Genomic DNA, 27,071 nt, shown 5'->3' with positions numbered 1-27,071 from the left:
AAAACCTAGATAATTGTTTATAATTAGTCACTACATTGTCCTTATGTTTTGGGGTTTTTAATTAATAAAAAATAATTGGGACAATGTGGTGAACCCATTAGGACAGAGACATGTTTGATATATTTTCCTTTTTATAAATACACAGCATGTTTGTTTTTCTAATTTATATTACACACACTTCACATGTCTGTGTATGGACTGAAATTCCTTTTCTTACATCTTGTCAATCTTTTGTCAATGATGTGAATTTTAAGAGAATATCATTAAGAGACAACAATTTGGAGTTAAATAAAATAAGAAAGGACATATTATCAAAGGCATTTTGAGACAATTTCAAATATTACTTTGGAAAATAAAATTAGTTAAGCAGTAGAGCTGGGAAAAAAACAAGTCACCAAGTGTCAGAGCTTTTATTTCTTATTGATTAGAACAGAAGGAAAACTTTACAACTAGAGCTGTAAAAAATCACAAATAAAATGTACAGATCTTAAATTCATCAATATGCAATGCTATGTGTAGTTCTACCATAGTACAGACCTTCAGTTCTCACCTGTAAACCTTAGTGCCTAGATAAATTAGATATTTCATGTCTGCAATGAACACATATTTACTGCAGATCAGGTGATGAGTTTGTACCAAAGCATTCATAAATGTTACAAAGCAGCAATTAAAATCAGGCAGATTAGTTATGCTTTAGCAACTTATTTATCTTACTGAGTAAGCTTTAGAAGTTTTTATGAGTTCACTTGTATTGTTTATGACATTTCTGTTTTGAAATAAGTAATCTGTATTTGCTCCTTCTTATGTAATTCCTAAATAAGCAGCTAAACATTTATATAAACATTAATCAGGTAGTGTTTAACTTACAAAGCAGCAGATGCTGTGCAGCGTCAGATAATAGATATATACAATAAAAAATAAAAAAATCTTTTTTCTCCATAATCAAAATCTACAAACTGACAATCTACAACAGCAGAAGGACACAAGAAACATACCTCCCTGCGAACCATGCTACATTCAGATTGATCCAGAAGGATGTTTATCACCGTTCCCCACAGGCCTCCTGAAATATTCTGGCAGCTTTCTGCTAAGGCAACACATCCCATTTCAAGAGATGTAAGAGCTGATCCTATTCCAAGTGCTGTAAATCTGACCTAGTACATACAAGCACAACAGAAAGTGGTATTTCTTAGAGTAATTAGCAATACTTTTTTTTATTATTAAGTTGTATCAACTCAATCTGGAGCTTAAGGGAACAATTTCAAAAGTAACAACCTCTTTTCCTATATTTCTCTTGCTCTCTACTCACAATCACAACTAAATTCACTTTGTGTTTATTCGCAAAGTGAATAAACAAAATTATTTTTAAGTATTCATAACTAAGCAAGATAGTCTTTAATATTCTTCATATTTTACCACTTGAAAATAAGTCCATTTAGCAAACTCACAATTTAACAGATTCCATTAAATACATTTGCTCTGAATTTTTAGATCATGTAAATGCTTCTGCTTTGCAGCTAAGTTACAGCAATGACAAGGAAAACTGCCAATGAATCATGATAGTGAGTGACTAATGAAAGCACAAGACACAAGATATAAGGAAGGATTTCTTAGATGATGTTTATATGGAAACACTCTCCCTACTGTATTATTACTGCTATTTAGGATAGAGTTAGTAACATTTTAAATAATTCAGAACAGCAGTTCTACTATTAAATACATTAATTAATCAAAAATTTTCTAATGTTTAAGGGTCAAAATAAGATATGAAGTTAATATCACAGTAACAAACCTCAGGATCTCTATCTACCCATAAAGGAACCAGCCACGCCAGACCTAGATGAGACACAACTTGTTCTTCACCACTATCATACGGCAATGACCAAAGAGATATCCAGTCCTGATTAGCAAACAGAAAACAAATTAAGAAATTGTTTTATAAATCTTTCAATCCATACCAGTCTACTAACAGTGTGAACTACCAACAACTACTAAAACAGCTTGATGTAACTCTAATTGCACAGAGGAAGGATAATTTTGTATTTGTCTTTCCATAAGGATTTGACACTAAATCACATGACTGTAAACAACAGCCAGGTTTTAAAATTTCTTTGAGACTAAAAATTATTAGTACAGTCTCAACAGTAAAATTGCCATAAACACAGAGTATGACTTAGAAACACAAGAAAATAAAATTTATCATTATGCTAGCAATGATACTAAAAAAATCAAGTCCACACCTTTATCTATGCATTTATGATCGAAGTCTTTGGAGCCTGCTGTCTCCCTACAGTGTACTTAAAGCTCTGTCCCCTCCCAATTTTAATAAACTCTTCCACTACCTAGTATCTTGAAAAAGGAGTAGAGAGCTGAAGAAAGAGACACCTGGAATATGAGAAGCAGGTCTACTGCAATTTCTAGTTACAAGCGTGCTTGATCATAAAGGTTTTCATTTGTGGCTATCACAGATATTAGGAAGACTGGATTTTAATTCTTTAAAATAATACTTAATTGTTGAATTTGCTTCAACTCCTTCATGATAAAGGCTATCCTACTAAACTGACAAATCTAGCCCTCAAACCTGTACATGAACACAAAGCACAATATGAATTTTGCTAGTATATAATGATAGCTCCTTTTATCTGGCAATCCTTTTTCTATGTATGTACATATTCTTTCATATATATACACACACAAATTGTGAAAATCCTATGTACATAAATGTTTAAACATGGGTTAGAAAGCCTGTTGTCAGTGAGGCTGAAGAAATAATGATGTTATAAATTTCTAAATTTATTCATCCTATAGAAAATCCCAATGCTTCATTTTTTTATAAAAAGGAAATGACACTTATTCTGATAAAAAGCCTTTCAAAATCCACGGAATTATTTACAAACCAATTTCATTTTGTATACTATAGTCTATCCTGTACATTTATCTAAGACTATAGACCAAATGAGATCAATGTGGGGTTTTTTTGTCTTTTGTCTAGTTGAAAGGGAAGGAAGAGTTGGTCTGGTTTTAGCAGGACTAAACTCTCAGTTGGAGAGGACCATTCCTAAACCATGACAGAAAATTATCTTTGAACTTCAGCAGTTAAAATCTCTGTGCATAGCCCTCACCAGTGATAAGGACAACTGGAATGCACTCACCATATCCTTGGCTTGAGCCATCATTTCGTGAGACAAGTGAAGCAAGCAAAGGACTGTGCTTTTTGTCACACCTTTTCCCATGAAGGACATGGCATTTCCCCCCCACTCAACATAAAATGATGAGATGACCTAAGAGTGGGGGAACAAGTTCATAAGAGCTTTACTGTAAAAAGCACACAAACAGAGTACAAACTGTCTTACACACTAAATCATAATTTAAACTTATGAAAGTTGATAGATTTCTAGTTGAATTGTAAGAATTTCTTTATTTTTGAGTCATTCGGTCATGTCATGGGTTCCTATACATTTAAACTTCTGAACAACTGTTTTTGATTTATTCAAATGAAAAATATAGTCAAGTTTAACAGTAAGCTCTAAGTTGAATAGAAACCTGAAAGTTTCTTTTCAAGGAACTGACAGTTCATTTATTGTACCCAGGTTTTCTTTTGCTATGTTTGGAATTAAAAATAAACTTTCATTTCAAAATTCAGTGTTGAAGAGAAAGTGTCATTTATATACTTCATTGTGATTTGAAGAAATTTATCAGTTTTCTATATCAAATGCTAATAAATAGAAATAAAGGTCAGTGGATCCTAACAAAAAATAAACAGTCTGACCAAATAAGTAACCATACATATTAAAAGGCATACTGCTTTCAACAAAATATGCCCCAAAATACTTTTTAAAAAAATAATCACCTTAGAAGATACACTTCTAGATTTATTTTTCTCCACAAAAACACAGTGATTTAAACCTCTGCATTTTTGCTCTTGTTCTTCCTTTCAGTATCCCAGCCTACATAAGTTTTTTTTAATACCCACTTTCTCCATTCTTCTCCAAAAGAAACCCACAATTACTTTCATATTTAGGCCAAATAAAGCTGCCTAATTCTTCTGAACGAGAGCTTACACACACAAGTTCATTGCATGCCATAATACTTATTATTAATTGTTCCAGTAATATTCTTTCATTTGCATGACAACATCTATAACCTTAGTGCCATTTTTAGTCTACACTTCAAATGACAGATCTCATCTAATCAAACAGGTCTAAAATGTTTATTTCCTTCTACTCAAGAAACCTTGGCAAGTTAAGGCCCCTAAAACACTTTATCTTTTCTTCATCAGATGCATTGGTATTTGAACTAAAAGCTTTAAAAAGTGTACTACTGAATATGTTAATTCTGTTAAACAGAAAGACAGCATTATGCTTTTCCTTTTCAGAAGACTGGAGTTTTCAAAGACATTGTTTTAGGAGCAAAAGCTAACTGTCTAACACATCAATGCACTTGGAAAACAGAAGAACACTGAAAATAAGAATGAAATTCTGTCTTTCAAACAACTGCAGCAGCTTCAATTACCTCTTTTTGGCTTTTTCTGTGTTAACAACCTACCCAACAATCTAATCTTCTCCCAGACCACCTTTCATATGTGGATTTTGCCTGGGGGAAGTTATCTTGGATTTTTCCTCTTGGAGTTTCAGTTATTAAAAACACCACATGTATTTTTTATCTTGCTTAAAACTACAGTCACTTTGTATTACCTCTTAAACCAATGATGAAAGCACATGTAATACAACCAATCTTCACAACTACAGACACACATCACTCAATCTAGTCTCCATATCATTCCTATTTACTTAGCAGGAAAAACCACCTTTCCCACACCTATTGCTACTGACAACATTCACTAAAAGTACACTGTAAAAAGCATAGTATCAGTAATTATACAATTTTTTACCAGCATTCAAACCAAAAGCTAAGTAAGAGCATAAGCTACTCACCTCAAGAAGACCTGTTAAATATTTCTTACAAATTGTGACAGGATCAACTGCAGCAGAATAGGTACTCCAGCCTGGAAGCGCAGTAACATGAACCATTCCTTGTAATGTTCTCTCCAGTGATGGGAGTCCATAAAAATGTGGTGCATCTGTTAGCCTTAAGCACTGAAGCAGTTTCAGAGCCAGCTCTGTTCTGAATGAGCCAGCAAGTTCCAAGCTCTCTCTGGTTTAATTGTAAAAAAACAAAACAGATGAACCATCAATATGAAGCTGCTACAAAGAATCATTTTGAAAAAGGCCAATGCCTGATTCTTCTTACTGTTAGCCTGTGAGGCTCAGCATCTCAATTACTTAATATTACATTATGTAAAGAGTAATATGAAATCAAATTTCACATTTCTAGCTTTTCCTTGGTTCTGAAAACATTGCATCTGATTACAATGAAGTAGCTTAACTAAAAAAGACAAATGATATATAACTCATTATTAAGGAACATGGTAAACAAAGAGCAAGAGCTTGAGGACAATGGATGACACATTGAGAAGAGCTGCAAAACCCAGTAGTTCCAGAATCACACAGTGTCTTGAATATTCTAAATTGGAAGAGACCAACAAGGATTATCAAGTCTAACTCTCAAATGTATGGTCTGTTACACTTATGTTCATTCTGATTCAAGAGACAAGTTTAAAACATTTCCTGTAAAAAACAATAAATCTACAATTAAGTACATTAAAAAAAAAAACAAACAGGAGTGTGAGATACATAACTAGCACGGATTTCTATAATATGCCTTTTTCCCACTGTCAAAGCTTTTAGAAAAACCAACCAAGTGGAAATAATGAAAAAGATATCATTTTGAAAATATTTTCACAATATATACAGAGGTATATTGTGACACTAAACAATTAAATATTATCTTAAAGTGAAATTTTATTAGCTCTTAAGATACATTTGGATGGAGAGATTTCGTGTGGGAAAATTTTTATGAGAAATTTGAAGAAAAAATAATTTAAATTTCTGTATTTGCTCAATTGACAGAAAAAGGTTGGAGCTTCATGCTAAAAGTAGCTGTTGCAAATAGGCCAAAAAGGAGTTCAATGAAAATAAGCATTTATTGCTATTTCAAATATTTCAATGCTTTACTTTGCTATAAATACATGCTACAAAATCAATGAAGTCATCATTTGCTCATGCAAATTCGCAGCAGTGAAATAGCCCATCTCCTCCATGCAATCAATTTAATTATCCATTTGCTAAGTGACCACTAGCACATTCTCTTTCAAATTTCCTGGTTAATTTCCTGATTTTACAGTCAAAAGGAATATCCCAATGTTGATTCTAATTTCTAGAGTGTATATTCATGGTTCAGAGCAATTGGGCCATGATGTAACAACATTCAAATTGTGACCAAAATTCAGCAGCAATAGGTGCTATGATGCCTGGTCAAAATGACAGAGGCAGGTCCATTTGCACTGTACCTGTCAGTCACAGACATGGAACAAACTAACAAGAGGTTACAAAGACGAATGAGTTCTTTATCCAGTCGCTGCCTGACAGCAGCCTGTGTTTCATCCATTTCATCCTGCACTTGGGATTCTGGTCGCACCAGAAGGCCCATAAGGGATTTTGGCTGCTAAAAGAAAAGAATAAAAAATACAGTCACATAATGCATTGTTTAAATCCTCTTTTAATGCCTTCATTATAGCAAATTTTTTTCTGTTGAGAACTTGCAAATCACACACATTATAAACCAGAAATTCCATGATTACTTAAATAAGAAGCAACTGCAAAAATTCAGTGAAAAATTCCTATAATTCCTATAATCCTACTACTAACTTGAATCTTGAATCTACTAAATGCCATAAAAGAATCTACTGCTAAGGCCTTTCAAATATCCTGGCATTAAGAAGACAGTGTATTATGAAGGATGAAAGAAAACTCAAAAGTAATACAGCAACAGCCAGCAATAAAAAACAGATCACAAAAAAACAGAAAACATAGTAACAAAATTAGTTCAGGCTGCATTTTGGACTTCTTAGCTGCTTGAAAGACTTCATATCAAATGGCTTTAAGGTTTTATATTAATGTATTGAATGGGTCATACTTAAAACAATTTATAGATTTCCAAGGTAGCAATATAAATTGAAGTACCTGTAGTCTTATAAGTAATTGAAATTAAGTCTACAAGCATTTTTCCACAAACGCTAAGACTGTATTTGCAAATGGGAAAATGCAAGTGCATGCAGAGTGTATTTAACACAGTACACCCTTTGTAAGACAATGGATGCTCTTCCATGTTACAGAGGTAATACATTCATAGCTGGGTAGCTAAGCGCACCCTCATGCAGCTCTGCAGGAATGCACACGTGTGTGCAAGTACAATTCTGTGGTCAATCAAATCATACAAGTATATACACAACCCCATTCTTACATTTTTAAGCAATGATTTCAAGATCCACTTTAGATGGTCTGACTCCAGATTTGATTTCTGCTCTCTAAGCAATTTGTTTAAAAATCTTAGGACATCTACCAAAAGCTTTTCATCCTCCACTGAAGCTGGAAGCACTTGTAGAAACCTGCAATACAAATAAAAGCTTTCATACTTGCACCTTTATAAAAGATCATTTAAAATCTCAGGCTAATAGGACTGGAGTTAAATTATAACTGCAAATGTTAAATTATATGGAGTAAATACGTATATTACATATATAGCAAATATGGCACAGTATTGGCCCATGATACACAAATATATACAATATACTGTTAATGTTTTTATTGTTATGCAAAATAGTTATGCAAATTTTAAATCTATTTACAAATGTTAATAATGGAATTCTGTTTAGTAAACTGTGGAGAATCTGAGCAGGGTCACATAGGAAATAAAAAGTTAATTATCTATTAAATATTAGCATTTGAGAATAATAGCAACGTTTACCTATGCATTTCAAGTAGCCCTTATTTGAAATATAGAATTTTAAATGGCTTTGTTTATATAAATTGCAAGATCACATAATCTTTGAGATTGCAAGGGACTTGCAGAGGTCACCTGTTCATGCCACCCTGCTTACGAAGGGACACATGCAGCTGGCTGCTCAGGACAGTGTCCAGGAATCTTTTGAGTAACTCCAAGAATAGAGATGCTCTGTGGGCAACCTGTGACTGTGTTTGGTCACCTTCACAGTAAAAAAGTGCTTCCTGACATTCACAGGAATTCTCTTGTGTTTCAGTTTGTGGCCATTCCTTCTCTCACTGGACATCACTGGAAAGAGTCTGGCCCCAGCTTCTCCTCTCGGTCTTGTACACATTGATAAGATCCTTACTCTGAGTATTCTTTCCTCCACATTTATCAGTCCTAGTCCTCTCATCCTTTACTCAAAGGAAAGATATTCCAGTCTTCCATCATCTTTATGGTTCTTCATTGGACTCTCTCCACTATGTGTGCTCCACATGATTCTCTCTTATACTGGCACGTCCAAAATACCCAGAGCTCCAGACCAGTGCTGAATGGAACAGAAGGATCACCTGCCTCAACTTGCTGATAACACTGCCCCTAAAGCAGCCTAGGATAACATTTGCCTTTTTTACTGCAAACCAAACTGCTGGTTCATTTTCACCTTGATGTCCCACAGGACCCCCAGGCCCTTGTCTGCAAGTTTGCTTTCCAGCTTGGTTCACCCCAGAGGCATGGGCTTGCTCTTCCCCAGGTGCAGGACTCTGCACTTCCCCTTGTTGACCTGCCTAAGGTTCCTGTCAGCCCAGACATGGATATATAACATACAAATATATAGATATATAATAGATAGGTAGATAGATGTGTGTGTGTATATATATATAGATATGTATATATATCAGAATCAGAGATGCATTGACAACCAATTCCCTAAATTTAAAATCCAAAAAGTACAAATGTTAGCATTTTAGTTTAACAACCTTTAACAGATTATTGTAGTCAATAGCTTACCTGTTCATTGCCTTCTGCCAAACAAAGCTTTTCAAAGCGGCTCCACAAGGCCCAGAACTGCATTTTAATGCAAGTCTGTCATTCAGGACATAGAAGCTAAGCCTAGTGAGAGCAGTTCTAACATCCCTGTGGGATGCTGCCTGAATGATCAAACTAAGACAATCCTGCAGTCCATAGTTTGTGTGAGTTATTTTCAATATAAGAATGTCTTCTGAGGAAAGTTTTAGCGAGTCTAAAAATCTGAAATGGCATAGAGAAAAATTATTAACAGACAGTATCTTTACAAACTGTTTCAGAGAGCGCTGACTTCTTCCCCTTCCTGCTTAACTGAGAAGATAAAACAGAAATTGACTTAAAACATCATTTTTGTTAGCCAGTTCTTTCTTGGCTAATCCTTAAAAAAAACCAAATCAAACAAAAAATTAAAACAAAACCAAAAACAACGCCATGGCATGTAAATCATGAGCTGTTTTGAGTTCTTTGGAAAAATGACACCTAAATACTAATTCTTAATACTACCATTAAGAAGAATATTTATTTAAAATCTAAACCTTCAAAAAAACCAAGAGAAAGTCATGGAACTTTATAGCTGGGGGTCTACATAGTAGGAAAAACATGTCAGTTCCCTAAGAAACACTAATGACTATAAAGAAAAACAGCCACAGAGCTCATTTAAAATTGTTTGGAATTAGCCTGACTATCAATAAAAGTTAGATCAAGTTCCAGACTTCATGTAAAAATGCAATTTATGTAAAACATTAGCTGTGACAACATACCTTCATCCTCTTGGGATGTGATCCTTTACATTTAAATGACAGCATTCTCAAACAAGTAACAGCTTGAACTGCTGTTTGAAGTTGAAAAGCTATTTAAACTTCATGAAACACTAATTTAATTGAGATATATTGGGACTTAAAATGAAAGATAAAATGTCTCACGTTTCTGTTTCCTTCTCATAATTTACCAGCTGCAGTAGATTTTCAATGCCATGGTACCATGACAGATTCCAAGCCATCTTAAGCATATCTGCCACAGGTTTCATAGACAAGCACTCAGGAGACAATGGCACCACGACAGTATTAGGGCTTACTACATGATGAGCAGTGATCCTGACTGGGAGATGGTACCTAAAAATACACAAATAACAATAACAATTTTTTTGAAAGTGGTTGGTGAGAATTTATTTGTTTGCTCATTTTTAAATTAAATGCTCTATTATGATCAGCTTGTAAGTTTGCAAATAAAGTTTTTGAAACTCCTTTACAGAGAACAAAGACATGGAGAAAAAAATTCCCTATTTAAAAACACTGATTTCATCATCATAAAAATGCTTTGATCAAGGCTTCCCTTCATTCTACCACTTCCATACTTCAAGAAGGACAGCAAATGGAAATTGGCAGTTAACTGTAAAACAATCAAAACCAATGACCCAACTACCCGGCCAGCACCCACACTTACCTTCTAACAACAGCAACAGGTAAACTGAAGGCAGGTGCCTCAGTATTATTACTGGTTATGCCATCAGCCCTGCAAGAGATTAAGTTATAATTATTATGCTCTATTTTAAGATTTTATTTTCTCCTCGTTCTACACACGTTATTTCCTTATTTCTCTCTTTAGCCAAATCTTTAAGTAACCCATTGGTGAATAATTTGTATTAATAAACAGTATTTCTTCATAATTATCCAATATTAAGATATTTCTTAAATCACACACATATGGAATACTTATTGAAGATGTACTGTACATTAAAAACTCCACATACTTGTTTCCTTTTTTCTGTTAGAGAAAAACCACACATTAAAAGTATTTTCAGTATATTTCACATATGTGAATTCTAAAAGCACATTTTTGCACACACATGGAGCTTTTAAATGATAAAATACTGTAAGCTGAGGTCTGTTGCTTTAAAGACAACTGCGAGAGTTAAAAGCAAAAGTAAATAGAAGAATTCTAATTAAGTTAAAAAACCATGTCTACAGCTAGATATTTGATTTGTGTAGTATCCATTCATGGAAAAGATGGATTACAGACCAATCAAGGTTTTTTGAAAAATAAAATTAACACTAAGGTATTCAAAATGTTACAGGGCTTGCAAGGGTTTTTCAGGATGAAGAGAGAGGCGAGAATGTTGACCTTATGTTCAGAAGGCTTGATTTATTATTTTATGCTATATATTACACTATTACTATGCTAATAGGAATAGAGAGAAAAGCTCTCAGAAACTTGTTAAGCTAAGAATAGAAAAGGAAGGAATGAATAACAAAGTTCTGTGTGCAGGCAGAAAGCAACAGCTCTGCTGCGAGTGGTCAGTAAATTCAAACATTCACGCCAGACCAATCATGAATCCACCTGTTGCACTCCACAGCAGCAGATAACCATTGTTTACATTTTGTTGCTGAGGACACAGCTTCTCAGAAATGGGAAAAATCCTAAAGAAAGGATTTTTCTCAAAAGATGTCTGTGACACAGAGTGCAAAAATATGCCATGTAAGCCTCCAGAGCATGTAACTCAGTTATTGAAACAATCTGGACTATAAGTATGCAATTTTGTATCTATAAAAATTTGGGGCATAACTTGTCTGCAGATATATAAAAATTTATTTCTATTAAAAACTTAAAATTTGTCTAGACAATATGCTATTAAATAAGTGGATTTTCATACCATGTTTCTGTTCTTGCTACTTCATCAAACAACAGAAGACAAAGCAATACTGCAGCTTCAATTAAAACAGCACGATCACTTTGGAGTATCAGGGAAACTGAATAAAGAAATTTAAAAACATGTTAGAAAAAACTGATAACTACTAATACATAGAAGAACACTAGTTAAAAGTAACTGCTTTCCACAGTTTCCTGCCAACACTTTCAACACATGCCACAATATGGGAAAACTAGCACACAGTTATTTCTGTTTTAAATATCAGAATCTGATACCATGAAGTGATCCAAAGTTCTTAAGAAGGTATTTAAGAAGGTATCTAACCATCTTTTGACAGGGGTATTACAGTGGAAACACAATTCTCACCTCTGAACAGCAAAAGCAGTAGAGAAGGTTGCTGTGCTAGGGACAGGCGAACAGCGGGGTCAGCACACACAATTTTGCGTAGGAGTATCAGACATGGTACTACTAAGGATTCCATAAGCTACAGGAACAGAGAAAAAGACTGAATAAATACAACTATCAGTATAATTTATAATGATACAATTAACACAGACTGTCCCACTATTAAGCAATATATTCCATCATTTATGAAAGAGAAGCCTAGAACTTCCTTAGACAAGCACACTTCAGCTAGATGACAATCTCATATTCTTAAAAAAATATTTACTTGTTGATTCATTTTATTATTAATTGATAGTAATTTTATTGGTCGCTGGCTTCATAATAGAATTATAACATTTGCTTTCAAATTACACAATTTTAAGAAGTATATATGTAAGTTGAAGGATTTAAAAAAACACCAAGTATTTACAACCATCTAAGTTTATTCATTTAAAACAAATGCAAATATTTTATTATATCACACTAATTTTCTGGGTCCCAGTTTGTCAGATCCTAAGAATGGAAAGCAGTTTCCTAAAAGTTAAAGTACTAACAACGGCCAAAAATACAACCAAAGTCAGAGCTCCTAAGAATGAGAAGAGAGTATTTCTTTCACAGTATCATTACTTTGCCTATAAGCTTCTGTCTTTAAAATTTGTTTTGCAAACAGCATCAACAAATACATTTTATTTTCATTCCACATGAATGAAAGCCCCTAATTATTTAGTATGGAAAAAATATCTTTTGCACAGTTATATATAAAGCCTTATTTAGATGCTGATTTTTATTTCTACTACTTCTTTTATTTTCCTTCCTCAATGGCCACTTTTCTAAGAACTGGTAAGATTTTTTTTTTATTTTTCTTTGATGTTGATTTTATGATTAAATTTTAAAAAAATCATTCAAGGGGAGAACCAAGGATCTGGACTAGATTCCCTCAGGACAGTGTCCTAATGCCACAGGCCCTAGAGAGTTGTTGCCTGAGCCTTCCTGGATTAAATTAAACTTTTAAATACTATTTTTAGCCCTTTATAAAGTTCACCCTAGACCCTTACTGGATTATGAAGAATCTGCTCAGGGCAATATATTTCCCATGCTTGTCCTTCTTTATTATTGAGCAATATCTACTCACTACCCAAACCAAAACAACAGTTGCATTACTTTCTCTCTCTAAAGAAGGTACAATAAAACTGACATTAAAAAAAACCACCAACCCAACATTCAGAAACCTGAGGAACCCAATATTTCAATTTCTTCAACTGTATTAGAGTAGTTTACTGAAGTACTTCTATACAAGAGATCATAAATTAGACAAAATATTCTTTAATGCTATAGAGATAATCTTAGATACTGATAATCTGGGGGAAGAAACTGCTATTTCTGAAGAAGTAATTTTCATTAGTTTGACCAAAAAAAAAAAAGGAAGTCCACTAAATATCAAGCAGCTCATTTCTCTAGAACACTTTTGGAAAAAAAAGTCATTACTACACAAAAATTCTCATGATTTCTTAAAAAACCTCCAGGTTTTAACTGCATGAATGCAGTAACTATACTATGCAAGAAGCCAAAAAACTTTATCCACTGAAGTTACACATTGAGCACCTACTATAGTTTAAATGTGCTTGCATGAAAGGATTTCAAAGAATGAATTCCAGAAAAAAAAATAAAAATCAAGCATCAGATTACCCATATATTACGAAAACAGAAAGCTCCATCATCTACACCAAGAGACCCTCCCTGGTGAAGTGATCTTCTATTGGTCAGAAACTTATTTATACCTGAAATTTAATCTGAATTGTTTACAATAGGACATCATGCAATTACATTTCATTTTTAATTATAATTTGCTTCAGAATTTAAGTTTAGAGACAATTATACCTAACATTTTGCTTTTTAATGGTCATTAACCTTCTTTTGTTAAGAAAGCTTAGTAAGACTCTACTGAGAAAGCTTTCAGGGAAGTTCTGGTACATTCCAGAACCTCACCGTACACAATTCTCTGGATATGCTTTCTCACAGGTAGGGAAACCAATCTTCTCCCACTAAGAGAATCTTAGCATTATCAAAACTAGAACAAAATACACATTTTAATTATACTTGTTATTAACCACTTGTATTCAGTGCAGCATTAATGCACAAAGACCAGTGTTGCAGGTCTAGAAAAAGGCAGACTCTGTTGCTGTCACACTGTGCAATGCTTGCACAAGAACCTCTAACAATAAATACTTTTACCTTGCCATCCACGTGTACACACTCATTAAGGTAGGCCAATAGCTTTTCTATCACACCTAACTTTTTCAGAATGCCATGCATTTTGGTATCTGTAGGAAATGCAAAAGATAGCAAGAATGACTGGTTTCACACAAATTTAATATAAAAATGCTTAATATTAATATTGTTTAATAAGAGTACAAACTTTTGCTATCTACAGTAAGTTTCTAATATTGCCAATCAATCAACAGTAACATAGATCTCTAGCAAGGCAAGCCTTCTCAAAGTATTTTTACCTGACTATAGGAGCCTCTTGAACAACACATTCTTAAATATATTCCATAAATTCCCACAAGAATTTTACACTGAAAAATTACAGTAATCCCACTGTAACTAAATTTTAGTCAAACAAGGATGTCACTTCAAATATTTTAAAACACTTGAACAGTATAATATGGAATTGAAAATTGTATTTACTTAATCACCATGAGAGTATTTTCCACTGATATCACCCTGTAGAGTAGCTGGTTTAAGAATATTCAATAACATAAACAGCAAAAATTGGTTGGGTTGGTTTGTTTGTTTTTTAATAGCTAAAAAGTGATCCTTCATATGAAATTTGATAAAACTGTATTTTTTCTGATATAAAACTGATAAAACTGTATTTTTTTCTTCACAATTTCATCCTATGCTTTGTTTCAATTTTGAAACATCTGAATTTTTTTACAGTCATAACTACATATATTTTATGAGATAAAGTACACTTCCTCATTTTTGTGGCAATTTTTCCAACAGTATTTTTAATATTATCCAAGATTTCACCCTCCCATGGTAAAGAACTTACGCGCTCTCATTAGAATCCAAATTCCTTGGAGAAAACATTATTGAATAAGAGTTTGAGTATATAAAGACATCAAGCTGTCTTTGAAACTCAACAGTTATGCACCAAGTCAAATAATGCTCTAAGATTGCTTACTTGCATTGCAATTAATCATTTCTTTTTACCAAAATTAATAAAATAAAAATTACAAAAAGGACCCTTAGCACAAGCATACAGACAACCTCGCAGAACTTCAAGCACCCAAATGACCAGCACATGAATACAAATTTTCTGAAGAATTTTACCTTCTAAAATAACAACCAGCTGCTCAGCTGCAGACTTCCGTAAAGCTAGGTCAACAGCATCAGAAGTCAAAATATCATACAGCTTTTCAACAGTTTCTGCCTAAAAGTAAAACAAGATTAGATTTGCATCCAGTATACTACCATGAAACAAGGTAACAAGCCAAATTTCCTAACAGGAAGCAGAAAAGAAAAAATACATTCATTCTTTATTAGAATGCATTTGATTAGATCCTACATACATGTAAGAGGAATGGATTAGGTTACAATCTTTTTAAAACAAATCTCTAATAACTTCTGTGGAATGTGAAAACCAAGCAGTTTCTAGTGCATCATAGCTGCAGACTTCTAACAAATAATGCCCAATTTATGTAGGACGACAAAATCTTGAGACTAAACAGAAATGCTAGAACATGCTTTAAAGGGGACTGACTTTTTAATGGCAATAGAGTCAAGCATCTAAGCATTTGCTTATCATATTGTTAATCTGAAAGTATTGAGGGGAACGAAGAAAGGAGAGTAAAAGGGAGATGAGAAATCAGAAAGAAAAAAAAGCGAGGTATTTCCTCGAGTCATACACTCATGATTTGCTTTACAATTTGCAACAGCAGAAATATTAAGTATACACAGACATAAGTTTGCAATCTGTTTTAAAATATTTCATATTACAAATTATTTGTTCCTGTTCTAGTAAAAATTGGTTTTGTGGGGAAAAAATCTAGAAAAAAAATCTAGACAAAAAAAATCAGACTATCTACGCAGAATGAAATTGCTATGAACAGACCAGGCCTGTGTTCTCTGCAATCAAATCTTTTCTGCAGAGAAGGAAAAAAGGAATGATTTTTTTTCTTAGTGTTACAAATGGTAGCACAAGCACTTCTGTTTCAGTGCACACAGAAAGAATACATCAACAGACTTCTTTTTATGAAGCAAGGCAATTTGTATGAAATATTGCAACCTTCTGAAAGTGGAAACTCAGAGACTGGACAGGTAGAAGAGCAAAATTTAGAAAGAGTTTACTAACCTTAATTATTGAGTTCATTTTATCATCCAATTTTAGCTCCACAGCTCCCTCTATAATAAATAAGTTTGAAATGCTGGAAAGGACATTACCATTCAGGCACGGGCGTTTCAGGTTTGCCCCTTCCTCATTAAGAACATGGAATGCTAAATGTTTAGCAGCTACAGAACGAACCCTAAATGAACAAATACTTAAAGTAAATATATAAAGCACTCATACTGGAAAATTTGAGCAGTATAGTTAGAAATTAATTTGTTTTAAAAATTAATGTGGGGTGTAATTCAATTCAGACTTGATTAATTAACCTTTCAAATCAAGACACAGCATAACATTTAGGAGAAGACATTACTGTCATCAAGATGAGGAGATGTGCTGAAAAGCTACAAAGCATTACTTACAGCTGCTTTTTTGAGAAGAGAAGGCGCAGAGCAGCCTGCAGTCTTGGAGTTCCTGGGAGAATGCCCTCTCCTTTGTCACAGGCTGTTTCACTCAAAGAGAGGATGCATTTACCTAAAGTATCTTTTGTGTCAGCATAACCCTAAGTGAAACAAACAACAAACAAAATTTTCCAGAATTATAAAAATCCACTTATTAACTTAGCAAAGTAGACAAGGTAATTAATTCCATTTTAGGGTCTAAGGGAGGGTGCAGAAGAAGCAACATTAAAAAACTATGCAGTTATTTTTAAGAACACATTCAAATTTTGCAGATTAATATTCCTCTGTGAAAAAAAAAATTAAAAATAAATGATCCTTCATATAAATTAAAGATTTCTTTACGTGGTTCAGAGGTGCTTTGACCCAAAGCTTCACCGTTAAATCTACTAACATGATTCTGCTCTGTAAGGCCAGTTTCCATTTCAATAAACAAAATTTAGTCCCTGCAAGGAAGCTATTTTAAAACGTTACATTCTATCTATTTTCAGATCTTCAGCAAAGCATTTGCACACACAGACAAAAGGGAATCAGTTATATCAAGTATTGATATTGCAAACATTTTGCAATTAGAGCAAAATACAATGCATTTTATATGCATCTGGTAAACACAGACCTCTGGCATACCCTACTCTGGTATCTATTGCACAAAGCCACTATAGGCTACAGAACAGAGGGAAATTCTACTCACAAAAACTTCTCACACATTTAGCCTACATCTTATAGTAAATCCCCTATTAAATCTATTAACTATTTAATCTTGAATATCAATCATTTGTAAGGTATATATGGACGTAACATAAAAAAGCTCTAATGACGGGTTGAGAAAGTGCTGAAATAACCCTTCTCCCTTCTCGTTCAAATTCTCTAAAAAGTGTATTTCCTCTAAAAATTTTTTCTTTCTGAGCCATCTATTTCAAGGCCCGTCCTATTTGCAATTTCTCCCCATTTTTGCCTTGATTTTTGTGCAACTAGCATACAGAATAAAGTTATACAAGCTACTTTTGCAACTTAGGGTAATACTGAGGTGCAGGCAATTAATGAACACACAGCAGGGAAACAAGGAAGTTGGTATAATTATTGAGTGTGATTTTTTTGGGAAAATGAAGACAAATGGTATACTTGAATTTATTAACTAAGAGAGAAATAAGGCAAAAAAACAGATACCAGGCAAACACAGCAAAATATCTAATCTGGAAGACGAAGGGCAGATCACAATAAGGAAATTCCAAGTACTAGTAGAAGAACAGTAAAGAATCCAGATGAAGCAACTATGCTGAAAATCCAACTGAGAAAGGCAAAAGTTCAATTTAGATCAAGCTGAGAGTAAAAATAATGAAAATCAAATCTGTACATTGCTGGAAATATAAAGATTAAAGCTTAAGGGATACTTCTATAATATTGGAAACAAAACCACCAAAACCCAATATCTAAATATACTAAAAAAATAACTTAGGCTGATTGCTATTTTGTGAGTATTTGATCAGAAAACTATTATTAAAGAGAAGCTAAGTTTTCAAATTTAAGACATGGGGGACATTTCAGTAATTATGAATGCTTTAATCTGTACTTGCATTATGCCCTCGTTTCTTCAAACCTTTTAAGCCCCAGCCAGTACTAGCTCATTTATGCTACAACATTTCAAATTTCATGCACAAGTAATACCAGGCTAAAATGTGTCTACAAATTCAATGTACTAACAAACTTTACTGATATTAGGACACATATAAAACATTTCTCCATTTGACACCCAATAGAACAAATCTGTAGGTATGCTACTGTTTATCTATTTTCCATCTGCTACTTGACCTGATATACATGACTGCATACATCAAATTCAGATTAAACCACATAGAAGTACCTGTAAAACAGGAATTACAGGACAGAGAGCCTCAATAAATTTGTTCCAAGTCAATACTTCCATCATTAACCGTCCTTGCAACAGATGTATTAGAATGGCCTTGGCTGTAGAGTTCACCTGCTCAATAACAAAAAAACCAAATGACTAATGCAACCACCAATGTGTCTAAGTCAGTTTGTCAATGCTAAAATTGGAAATGTTATACAAAAATGTCTCAAAGAAAAAATATTGCTACTGCAGAATGCTACACTTAAATTATCAGTTCAACTCCATATTAAGTGGTTCGAAAAGCCTCAAAGTGAAAACACACAAATAGTTCTGCCTAAAAAGCACATAATAATTTTCTCCTTAGAACTCTGGTTTGTCTTTTCTGAAATAAAATAAATCATTACTTAAAACTTCTACACCCATCGGTCCCTGTATCCTGCAGGTAAAAGAAATTCTGTTTCTTTTCTTTCCTGACCTTGCCTTTCGGGGGCATTTTATTCCCAGTCTATGATATGCTTCTGAAGACACAGAAAGGCAAGAGACTTAAAGCCTGTTATGTGGCCAATTCACTTTCCTAAAGCAAAGAATCAAACTAAAAAGGCTACTGAATATTTCAAGCTGTATCATAACTCATCTGAAGTTCTCTATCAAAACCAGAAAAGCCATATGATACAGCGCTTACACTGCATTAACATATCCAGTATATAATCTACATAACATGTAATATTAGAGTATTTACAAGCTAAGATTATTAATGCAAAGGGAACATAGGAAAAAAGCCAGCTTATCAGAATTAACTCTTAAATAATAGTGTGAAAATACCTACCTTCAGCAGCTAAAACCCTGCATTTTTTGCCAGAGCTAAAAATCCTCTCACCCCAGGCAACAAGGACAGCCTTTAGTAATATTGCTCTAGCCTATCTTTAGAGAAAGACTGGCTTTATAGAATCATATAGCAAATATCAAGCCTAACTTGAAATACAAGGTTCTTGTCAATTTTTTTCTCAGTGTCTAAAAGATTGAACTGATACTTTATGAACACTTAAGCAGCAGTTATACAGCAAGAAGTAATATAAATTTAAAAATATTTGGATACAATGTTCTTTATCTATTTTGTTAGAAATATAATAAAAAAGCACTATAAGGTAGAAAACAAAATGTGACAAATTTGTAAATAGGCACTAGTTCTGATTCTTTTAATTCAGTATCAATTGAAATCTATTTCTTTTGCTTGAACAACCACTAATATAGAAAACTCCCAGTCTTTTTAATAACATATCCAATCTGGTAGCCAAAATAAGTGCCTTCCTTGTAGAAGATAAATTACATTCAAAGCATAAACATAACATACATTCTCAAAGACATTTTATTTCTCTCTTTAAAATGCTCACATCTAAAAAAATCAATTTTAAACAGAACTGTGCATAGTACTGAATTTAAAAAAATCTCATTCCAGAAAAGAAGCTAAAAACATAAATAATTTGGTAGTCAATGTTCTTTCTGACTGTAGGGATGTTATAGATCAGCTATAAAGGAGTTGTCATAAAAAACATAAGTAACTTTATTGTCCTCTCAGAACTCCCTACTTAGCCCTAAAGGCTAGTGGACATATGTTAAGCAGTCATGCATATAAATGAACTCAAAGGATATTTGGTCCTATTCTACAACATTATAGAACGGTTCTATAATGCTCCGGTAACTATTTTTAAACACAGATGTTTGTGGGGGTGAAATACAATTTCACAGCAAAGACTTGCAGATTTAAAGTGTCTTTTTGTTCCTCAGCTAGTTCAGAGGTTACTCCACTTTTACAAAACTTGAGACTTCAAAGTTAATTTTTCCCATAAATGTGAAGCACCATATACACTTTTTCATCATACACACATTTTACTAGGGCTGAATATTACAGGAAAAAGTAAAAAAAATCTTATTTCATTTTTCATTGGTCTTTATTACAGTTAATAGCATCCTATTTACGTAATATTATCTTGTTTCTGAATTAATTGTATAAAAAAAATCCTTCCATTTACTACAACCTTATTATCTGCACAGCTTTTCTGTATGCAAGAGACCATATTTGGTCAAAACTTCAGGTAAGCATTAGACCATTATGGAGAATATCAACACCTACTCTGTGTGCACACCAACTTACAAACACAGCCAGCAAACACCGTACCTCACTCTTATCTTCCTGAAGGCCAAATGTGCAGATTTCATACAACACTTTAGGGTGCAGAAGAAAATGCACTCCCTGGCAGACTGACGGCACGGGCTTCACAATATTATGGATGCCTAGACAGTCCTTCAGTAAAAATAAAGTTGGTTAGTTAAAAATTCAAGTCAGTCTCCACTACCACATCTTGTTTTGTAGACAGACTGAAGTTGTCATGCAGTAAAAGACTTTTTCCACGCACTTTGGAAGACTAGTTTTGAAATCTAAACGTGACAGCCCTGGAACAAACACAATCTGTTTGGATCACTGATTGAAAACTCCTGTTACTACACAGGACTAAGAAATAGAAAATAATTTTCATTTTGAATAATTGTGAAAATAAATTTGAAAACTTGTATATTACATTAAATAAGACAATGTTTGGTATTAGATTAAAATAAGAAAAATGTAAAACAGGCTGCTAAAATTTTGCAAAAAGAGACAAGTGCCATTCAGTGGAGATAGGGTTTTTTAGAGAGACTAGCTCTGGCATATTTATACATTTGTGGATTGTGCTACAAGCACACTAGGTATAGATTATATCCCTTTTAGGAAATTAAAGTTTCATTCAAGTATTATATCAAAATACAAAAATAATTTTTATTTTGTGAGCCAATATTAGGGAATACCCAAAATGATAAATACGACATTGCCATTCCCAGCATAGGGTACAGCCCCACCTTTAGGAAGTTCATGCCATACTTCAAGGAAGTTCATGGTCTTTATCTCTTGGACTATCATTACAAAAAACCAAGGCCATGACAAAATACCTATGTAAAAATAACGAAACAAGATACACAAAATACAGCTCCAGAACAGGGAAAAAACCCCAAGGAAAACAAAACAACAAACAATATTAGGAGTATATAAAAGGATTTATATGTTCTTTACATATCATTTTTAAGTGCAGTACCTGAAGTCTAACCTAAACAAGTAGATTTAATACCAAGAATGTAACAGCAAACTGCAAGCCCAGGCTTACACGGATTTTTCAGCATATAACACAGTAAAGAGAATTTGTATTAAAAAAGGTTTTAATTACAAAACCATATAACATGCATTATTGAGTGCAACACCAAGAGTGTTAAGTAAGCATTAATTCAAACCTTAACCACTTCCAAACAGCAGTGATAGGCTTCAGCTTTTATATTCAACAAAGGATGAGACAATAGATGGAGAAGCAACTTCTGACTCTCCACCTGAAGCAATGAGTTGGCTTCAGCAGACTTCCAACTAAAAATGAAAAATGGTTAATTAAACCAATTTATTTCACAGTACCTAAAGATGCCTACAGAAATTTTCTAGTTACATTTCATTATAATCTCTGAAAAATACTTCCTGTAATGGTATACATTCTGAAAAACAGTAAAAATTTCAGAGATGACGACATATTTGCCAAAATCATAGTATCAGTCTTTGTGTCTGCATATTTTTATTTTTATTCTTTTAAACATCTAGGTAATCAAAGATCACAGTTTTTCAAAACTCTCTCATCAAAATTAAGAGCCCAGAATACATTGATGTTCATCTGAAAACACAAAATTCTACTGAGCTTCAGTAGACATATTTGACCATACATCTGATTATAAAAAACACCTGTGGTTTTAGAATTTTTTCAGTATAGAGGTTAAAGTCCATCTCACTACCGTGAAGGGAATTGATATCAAATTAAATTTAAAAATTTAATTTACTATTGCCTGAAACATCAACCAAACAATGCTAAATTCTAAAAGTATTAGAACATTGAAAAACATTTATACATTTCATCATTTAGAACATTTACTGGACAGCTCTCAAGTGCAGTCTCCTTTGAAAAAAATCCCTAAAGTCAAGTTCTGAATCAGTATATAATTAAATTTTTGTTCTTCAAGAACTTTTTCAGGCACCATAAGGTAACATATTCTCTAACTAGAGACATGGAAAAATTGCAAAAGCAATAAAAATAGGCTGTTTAATAAATGAGATGCCATGTTGCAATATAAAGCACCTACAATAAAGGAAGTCCTTTAGGATTTCTGAAAGTAAAATAAAAGTAAACGATCAAATATACTCAAGGCAAAGGATTTTCAAGAAAACTGAAAGACAAGTCAACGTGTTTGAGATGGCTTCCTTATAAACCACATACTTTACACACAAAATCATAAAAGCTTGTACATAGAATACAATTAACTTTTTAGCAACTGAAATTGTTTTCAAGAAAACCACCACAGAATGGCACAAATCAGCCCATTCAATGGCAAAAAGAAAATAATTGTTCCTACAAGGAATAGAGAAGTGAGCTCCTATTTGAGAAACTTTATCCTCAAAAAAAAGAAAGAAAAATCACATTTTCTCAAGCAGAGTTTTAAATAGTAATATACTCACATATTGGAGCATATGTGAATGCATTCTTGAAGCAAGGGAAAGTGTAGGTGGAAGGGTAGACTACTCAAAGCCTGATCTGCCAATTCTAGTAATTCAGAAAGATTTTTGTCCCCCTGTGAAGTAAAATGAAGAGAAAGAACAAAACTAACAAAGTTAGTAAAATTTAAAGCATTCAATTTTACTGCATAATATTTCCAAATTTATCATAATTGAATATTAAGTAGGTTTCTGTTCAGTCTTTCACAGAGAAGTTTATAATTAACTAATCCAATGCATTCCAACAAAAAAAAATTTAGAACCTCTTCTGGGGAGCGGAAAGCCCTTCAGCTGCTGAGTCCAAACAAACTTCTATTAAACTCAGTAGGAATAATGTGTCTAACATTTCACAGCATGAACACTTTAACGCTATTCAAATTACTATTTTTTAATCAAAATGCATTTTATGTGAAAGAAGCATAATAAAAGATTTAACTATTAAACTTTAATCATACCACTGTTAATAAACAAGTTAGATTTTTTTTTTTAGTTTGAGTACCTATGTCTTCATCGTAATGGTTACCAAATACATTAAACATGAGCCATTTAAATTGGATGGAGTCAATTTCATTGTAAAGAGCATTTTCTGAGCAATGTATTGCTTCTATTAACTTCAGAACCTGCCTAGACAAAGGACAGATTAATTCTGATTTAAGACAGCACTATATTTATATTCTGTATGTTATTCATTTGTATCAGTATCAATGGAGCCAGTATTGTGCAAAATTGCTTATCCATTTGGATAATGGAGAAGAATATTTCAGTACTGTGCTAGAATCTCTTAACTAATAAAGCAGTTGTCTTCATAACAAAGTGAAATACAAACCTCAGCCAGTCTAGTAGTTGTTTATTAAAGCTTCAATTGCCAAAGTACTTGGGATTTAAAATTTTCTGAATCATATATTTAACTCCTGGACAACATACATACACCCACACTATATATTTCAATAGATATAAAATAATTAGTGTATTATATGAATAAACATGTATTATATGTCAAGATACATACTGATATATATGTATTTGTATAAATAAGCAGAGTATTTGCTGCTGTTTCTTTCTTTGCCCATAAAAGGTCCCATGCCCATTTCCAATTGTTTATTTCTTTGTTTTCACTTCAGATAAGATTTTTTACCAACACCATGACTAGTATTAACGAAAATAAATATAAATTAACTACCCCTTGCATCATACAGAATACTTATACTTGGGGATCTTCCTCTGCTATGTTAGACTTTAATTTTTACTAGAGAAAACAAAGTAAGGAAAGGAATTTGCCTATAGGAAATATTTTATATAATAAAGTTTCACACCTCCTTATGAACTTCAACCATAAAGCTACAAGTGCATTCAATCGAATATGCAGCTTCTGAAACTTGCTTATAAATACTGTAGTTCTCAGTACTCATCTGCTCCAGATAGGCTGCAATGGATTCATGCATGCTTGGGTATTCCAAGGAGAATGACATATCCAGTGAGAGAAGGAACAAAGCATTCAGCAAACTCTTTTGTGTAACTTTACTCGCCTTTGAAAAAGAAAGCAACTGTCAGAATAACAGCCTGAAAATACAGTAAAACCAACAATAGCACTTCCAGTCATTCAACAAGTACAATCATCATTGCTGCTACTTAAAACTTGGAAAACACATTTCATTAAATGAGTTTTATCTGAAGAACTGTTTTTTCTTCGTTAAAAGGGATAGTTATTTAGATGTCACTCCTAATATCAGACCTGCAGCCAGTCACAAAAGTTGTGTATGATCCAGGCACGGCACACTGCTGGCCGGAGTTAATTCACTGTCTGACCACGAGATGGCAAGAGAGTACATAAACCACAATTATTTCTGTATTTAAATAAGCTGTCTACAATTCCACGTGGTCATATTGCAAACTAAGGACTGGGATTTTCTTGTTGTTTTTGGTTTTTTCTTTTATTTTTAATTGCAAGTGTACCTGCTTTCAACTTATATTTTGACCTCAAATACAGTAACTTTGTTCGAACTGTTATACACAGAATGGAAACTTTGCATTAGGTACACAAGAACATAAAAGACAAAAACTATGAAAAGTCATTAGATTTGTATATCTACACTTATTTTCAGGTACAAGGCTTAACATTTGTGACAAAAACCGTGTAACTGAAAATTAATCTTCTAATCTGATTAACTAATGTCTAGAAAAAGCTACACTAAAAACTGGTCCAAAAAATTAAAACTGATTCAGGTTTACACATCTAACACCTTCCATCTCACAAAAACTTCATCGGACCTTCCCAACTGAAATTAAAAGAAACAAAAACCTCCCCACTAAAAAAACAACAAAAAACCCTGAACTGCAAGAGCTACAACAGAATTTTAAAAGAGCACTGGAAGCAAAGAATAGTTAAAATCACTCCAATTTACAAAATGTAATTCATTACTACATTCCATCACAATAAGAGTGATGATTTTTACATGTTAGATAATGCTACTCTTACTTGCATGCATACTACAAAAAAGCAGGGGGCAGCAAAGCCTTGCAAACTATACATCACATCAGAAAAAAACACTACAGGAGGAAAAAGAATACTGAATTTCAAAAATTCATTTAAAAACTGTATTTAAAATGTTCTGTTTTCTTTTTTTTTTTTAAGATTTGTAATCTGCAGAATACACTGGTAACTGAAGAATGGACAAAGTTGCCATCTGTGATCATATCTCACCCAGTGAAAATCAGATTAATTTCTCTGTCCAATTGTGTTGCACTCAATTTTCTCAGTATTCATCCCTGAGGAAAGAATCTGTTACTGCCCTCTTAAAATGCAAAACCAAGAGACAATCACTCATAATTAGTGACGACATACCTTTTCTACAGGGAGAAGTACTTGGAGCAACCTAACAGTGAAGAGTGAAATACTAATAAATGTCATTCTGTGATGCACCAGCATCACCTTAGGCTGTTCTGCACTTATATTGCTTTTGTGATATAATATAGTTTCTCCAAGCAAACCCAAGACCAGAAGCAATTTGTCTCTCTGAAAACAAAATCAGAAATACAATAATTAGAAAGAAATGAAACATCACTGTTTATTTACAGTGTTTACACAGCACCTGCAGCATCATCAGCACAATTACGCCACATAAGCTAAAACTGCATAAATGCTGCAAAATACATAGAAATGTATTTGTCACCTATGCATTAGTCCTGGACCTCAGCCAACTTTCACTATTAGCTCTGAATACTTTGCTCAATAATTACCCATTCCTGGTTGCTCTTTCCCCTTTCCTCTCCCACTTTTCTCTCTCCCTCCACCGCCTTTATTTCTGGTCACTACATTTCTTACCTTCTGAAATTTTACCTGTTTTGAAGTTCAGTCTTAATAAGGAAATATTAAGTCCTGTTTTGTACCTGATAATAAAGCTTTACCTTAAAAAAAAAAAAACCTTCCCAAACCAATTCACAGTAACTTTGAAAACATCAATGAGGTTTTTATCCCTATTGATTTCCAAAGGAAACAGCAAAACATTTTTCATTCTCTCCCCTATTTTAAAAAAATCAATATAACTGTGTACTATTACCCACCTTATTTGCAGCGGTTTGTTTATTAGTAGCCTGGAAACAAACATTATCCTACTAATAATAATCAGTATGGTAAACATATTTATGAGCAATGAAATATACTGATTCAGATCATAATACAAGTAGATGAAAAGATATTAAGCTTCTGAGATTAAATGTTCTGCAAGTAATCTTCAGCACTGATGTGATGCTGATCAATTATAATAGATTTTCACAGATTGGAAGATTAAATTAAAAGAAAAAAATCTTATTCACCAATAGATTTTATAAATTCAAATATTAACAATTATAAAATAGAGAACAGGAAAGCCTAAAGCAATATTTTT

General features: G+C 33.2%; 1 protein-coding gene across 1 annotated transcript in view; it reads right to left on the bottom strand.

Moving 5' to 3' along the window:
• The window catches only part of RTTN (rotatin), a 79,940-nt gene that overhangs the window by 38,109 nt on the left and 14,760 nt on the right, over nucleotides 1–27,071 (bottom strand). The window contains 21 exon segments of the mRNA XM_058804595.1: nucleotides 996–1,154; nucleotides 1,793–1,900; nucleotides 3,153–3,281; nucleotides 4,935–5,154; nucleotides 6,410–6,564; nucleotides 7,363–7,507; nucleotides 8,893–9,132; nucleotides 9,831–10,019; nucleotides 10,351–10,388; nucleotides 11,527–11,654; nucleotides 11,921–12,038; nucleotides 14,171–14,259; nucleotides 15,275–15,374; nucleotides 16,296–16,467; nucleotides 16,691–16,830; nucleotides 18,588–18,704; nucleotides 20,752–20,877; nucleotides 21,894–22,020; nucleotides 23,152–23,264; nucleotides 24,501–24,713; nucleotides 26,030–26,200. Coding sequence (XP_058660578.1) covers nucleotides 996–1,154; nucleotides 1,793–1,900; nucleotides 3,153–3,281; nucleotides 4,935–5,154; nucleotides 6,410–6,564; nucleotides 7,363–7,507; nucleotides 8,893–9,132; nucleotides 9,831–10,019; nucleotides 10,351–10,388; nucleotides 11,527–11,654; nucleotides 11,921–12,038; nucleotides 14,171–14,259; nucleotides 15,275–15,374; nucleotides 16,296–16,467; nucleotides 16,691–16,830; nucleotides 18,588–18,704; nucleotides 20,752–20,877; nucleotides 21,894–22,020; nucleotides 23,152–23,264; nucleotides 24,501–24,713; nucleotides 26,030–26,200 — 2,997 coding nt within the window.

This window comes from Ammospiza caudacuta, chromosome 1 (genome assembly GCF_027887145.1).
Source record: "Ammospiza caudacuta isolate bAmmCau1 chromosome 1, bAmmCau1.pri, whole genome shotgun sequence".
Taxonomy (NCBI): Eukaryota; Metazoa; Chordata; class Aves; order Passeriformes; family Passerellidae; genus Ammospiza; species Ammospiza caudacuta.
The sequence above is the reverse complement of the archived record's forward strand: the minus strand, read 5'-3'. Positions and strand labels throughout refer to the sequence as shown.